The sequence below is a fragment of the Antechinus flavipes genome, chromosome 4, assembly GCF_016432865.1.
Source record: "Antechinus flavipes isolate AdamAnt ecotype Samford, QLD, Australia chromosome 4, AdamAnt_v2, whole genome shotgun sequence".
Classification (NCBI taxonomy): domain Eukaryota; kingdom Metazoa; phylum Chordata; class Mammalia; order Dasyuromorphia; family Dasyuridae; genus Antechinus; species Antechinus flavipes.
In genome coordinates, this window is record NC_067401.1 from 107,130,369 (window position 1) to 107,133,728 (window position 3,360).

The 3,360-nt window shown below is 36.0% G+C and overlaps 1 protein-coding gene across 1 annotated transcript; it reads left to right on the forward strand.

Moving 5' to 3' along the window:
- The first annotated feature begins 452 nt into the window (after positions 1–452).
- On the forward strand, positions 453–1,406 carry LOC127558692 (olfactory receptor 6P1-like). Its single transcript, XM_051991932.1, has one exon. It carries the CDS (start codon positions 453–455, stop codon positions 1,404–1,406), a length of 954 nt encoding a protein of 317 aa, XP_051847892.1.
- Positions 1,407–3,360: the final 1,954 nt, after the last annotated feature.

Sequence of the window (3,360 nt, forward strand, 5' to 3'; positions counted from 1 at the left end):
ATTTTGTTGTTAAGAATGAGATGAAGAAAACGTTAATAATGCAAATTAAACTTAAAGTGTCTTTTGGGTATGTTTTTATTTTATTTTTACTTTTTGAGTCAGTTGTTAATAAATGTTAAATGTTAAAACATGTATTGATCAGTCTCTTGTTGCATGGAAATGAGAATGTTTTCATACAAGAAAATGCAGAAGACACACTTTAATATTAACCCTTTTTGCATGATTACCAACTCCATCATACTCTTATTTTAAGTCTAATTTCATGCACATAGTAGGATCCTCTTGTAGCAGTAAAGGAACTATAACAGGAACAATAGACAATTACAACTCTTAATTTAAAAGTTGTTCCCATGACCTTCCTTGATGTTTATATCTGGAAAGCATCAGAGAATCTATTTGTTCACCTGCTTTTTCTTTTACTTCTCCCAGTTACATTCATGAGGTGAGAGACCATGGGAAATTGGAGTGGAACCCATGTAGAGAAATTCATTCTGGTGGGCTTTCCTACATCACAACCTCTTCAGCTGTTTCTCTTTGTCCTCTTTCTGATCTTCTACCTGATTACTGTGCTGGAGAATGCTCTGATTGTGTCTACTATATGGCTCACACCTGCCCTCCACCGTCCAATGTATTTTTTCTTGGGGCATCTGTCCTTCTTGGAGATGTGGTACATCAATGTTACTGTCCCTCGCCTATTGAGAGCCTTCCTTAACCAAGATCTTTGGATTTCCTTTGTGGGCTGTATGACCCAGCTCTACTTTTTCATCGGGCTGGCCTGCACTGAATGTGTCCTTTTAGCTGTCATGGCTTATGATCGATACCTGGCCATCTGTGAGCCCCTTCGCTACTCCAGCCTCATGCCTTCAACTCTAGCTATCCTCCTTGCAGCAGCTTCCTGGGGCAGTGGCTTTTTTAGCTCTATGGTGAAGCTCTTATTCATTTCTCGGCTATCCTATTGTGGACCCAATGTCATCAACCACTTCTTCTGTGACATCTCTCCTCTTCTCAACCTCACTTGTACAGACAAGGAACAAGCTGAGATGGTAGATTTCCTCCTGGCCTTGATAATGATTTTGCTTCCTTTGCTGGCAGTTGCATCCTCTTATGCTGTCATCATTATGACCATCCTTAAGATTCCTACTGCTCAGAGAAGGAAAAAGGCCTTTTCAACCTGTGCTTCACACTTGGCAGTAGTTATTATTTTCTATTCCTCCAGCCTCTTCACATATGCTCGACCTCGGGCTATGTATGCATTTAACTACAATAAAATCATATCTGTTTTATATACTGTTATTGTGCCTCTCCTCAATCCTGCCATCTACTGCCTGAGGAACAAGGAAATAAAAGATGCTTTAAAGAAAACAGTACTGGGACGGTGTCACCATCTTGGGGATTCTCGAGATTGAAAGTAAACACATTGTGGGAAGGAATGAGGAGCTAAAAAGGACAAAAGATAAAAGAGAGAAGCTCCCCAAAGCAAGAAGAGAGAATTCCCATTGTCAGGTGGTGATCTTGGGAGTGTGAACAATTGCTGTTCCTCATGTCCTGAAAAAAAAAAGTGTAAAGTAAGATTGTACTTTAGATACATGGATGGGTTTTTATATATCTATTCCCACTAACCAAGAAATTTCCACTCCCCCACTGTAAGTGAAGGGAAAGGAAGTATACTGAAAGAAATGGAAAATTCCTCATTAGAGATGTATGTATTGCAAGGTAGAGAATGTCTCTGCTACCTATTGAGTGAGGTGACAGACAAATGGTGGAAAGTCCTAATTCCTAATTACTATCTAGTGTCATGAAATGTTGAAAATTTTCTTCCCCAGTTTATGGAAAGATGCCCCATACTTTTAGCCCTATTTACTTTAAATTCTTTTCTCTTGGCATCAGGAAAATTAAGCCACATATCTTTCATAGGCAAGCAATATGGTAAAATGTTAATTTCCACATTAGTGTGACAGTGTCAGTTTCATGTTGAATAAATCTATAATTTGCCTGATAAATGTTCTCTTCTTTAGGATAAACATCCTCAATTCCTTCAACAGATTTTCATTTCACACAATCTCAAGACTCATTCAGCATCCTGGTCACTTTTCTTTAGATGACTCTTGCTTCTCCGTGTCTTTTCAACTTGGGGTCTTATTAAAAAAAAAAACAGTTTATTCTATATATGGTCTGGTTGGGATGGAGTATATACAAAATAACACTATCTTCTTAATTCTGAGACAATCCAGGATTAAGATCATCCTTTCTGAATATAGACACTGAATGTAGCCAAGACAAATTTCAAGCACATAGTTTAAATTTAAAAAGCAGGATCATCTAAAGGTTACTAAGTTTTGTCATTATCCATTCTGATCCTTAGTAAATACCTCCTCATAGCCAGGATTTGCTAAAGGAACATGCCAATTAACTATCTCTTAATGTTTTTCTGAGGTGGAAATTTGGGTTTAGGGACTGGAAATCTATCAAGGAATCAACTGAACAACCAAATTTTCAATGAATAAGAAGTATACCATTTCAAATGGAGTTATCTTTAGGCTGGAATTGATAATTTTTCAAAGTGGTTAATAGGAAATGTAAATTCAGGATAAGAAAAGGTAGAATGGGGACATGTAACTGCTTCAAATGAACACAAGTCAACAGACTGAAACAAAATATATCCTAGGTTTTGGCAATAAACCTTCTAGGTTACTGTTCAAGCATGGAGAGGAACACTTTTGCTCAAAAGAGATCAGAGGCTCTGAAAAGCAGTGTTACTTCTAGTCCAAAAGCAACAGGGACCCTAAAAATCAGTATTAATTGTAATGTCAAGAGATTAAGGACCTTTCCTGGGTAGAAGCAATGCACAGAACACAAAAGAAGTGACTTACAATTCTCCTTTAATCACACCACCAAAAATGTTCAATTCCATAGAACTAGCTCAGAAAACAGCAGTGTAGAAGAGGCTTAAACTTGGAACAATGTGGGAAAAGTACAGGTAGGAATCATGATCTCAGATAAAACAAAAATAAAAATAAACTTAATTAAAAGACATAGAAAAAATACATTGCACTGAAAGGTACCATAAACAATGAAGTAATATCAATATTAACATTTATATATCAAGTGGCATAACATCCAAAGTTTTAAAGAAAATGTTAAATTAATTACAGTAGGAAATAGAGAATAAAACTATACTAGTAGTGAAAACAATTTTCCTCTCTCAAAGCTAGATAAATCTATAAAATAAATAAGAAAAGAGTTAAGGAAATGAATAGAATCTTAGAAAACTTAATATGATAGCTATATGAAGAAAAATGAAGGGGAATTGAAAAGAGTATAGCTTTTTTCAGTTGTTATATGACATATTCATAAAAAATG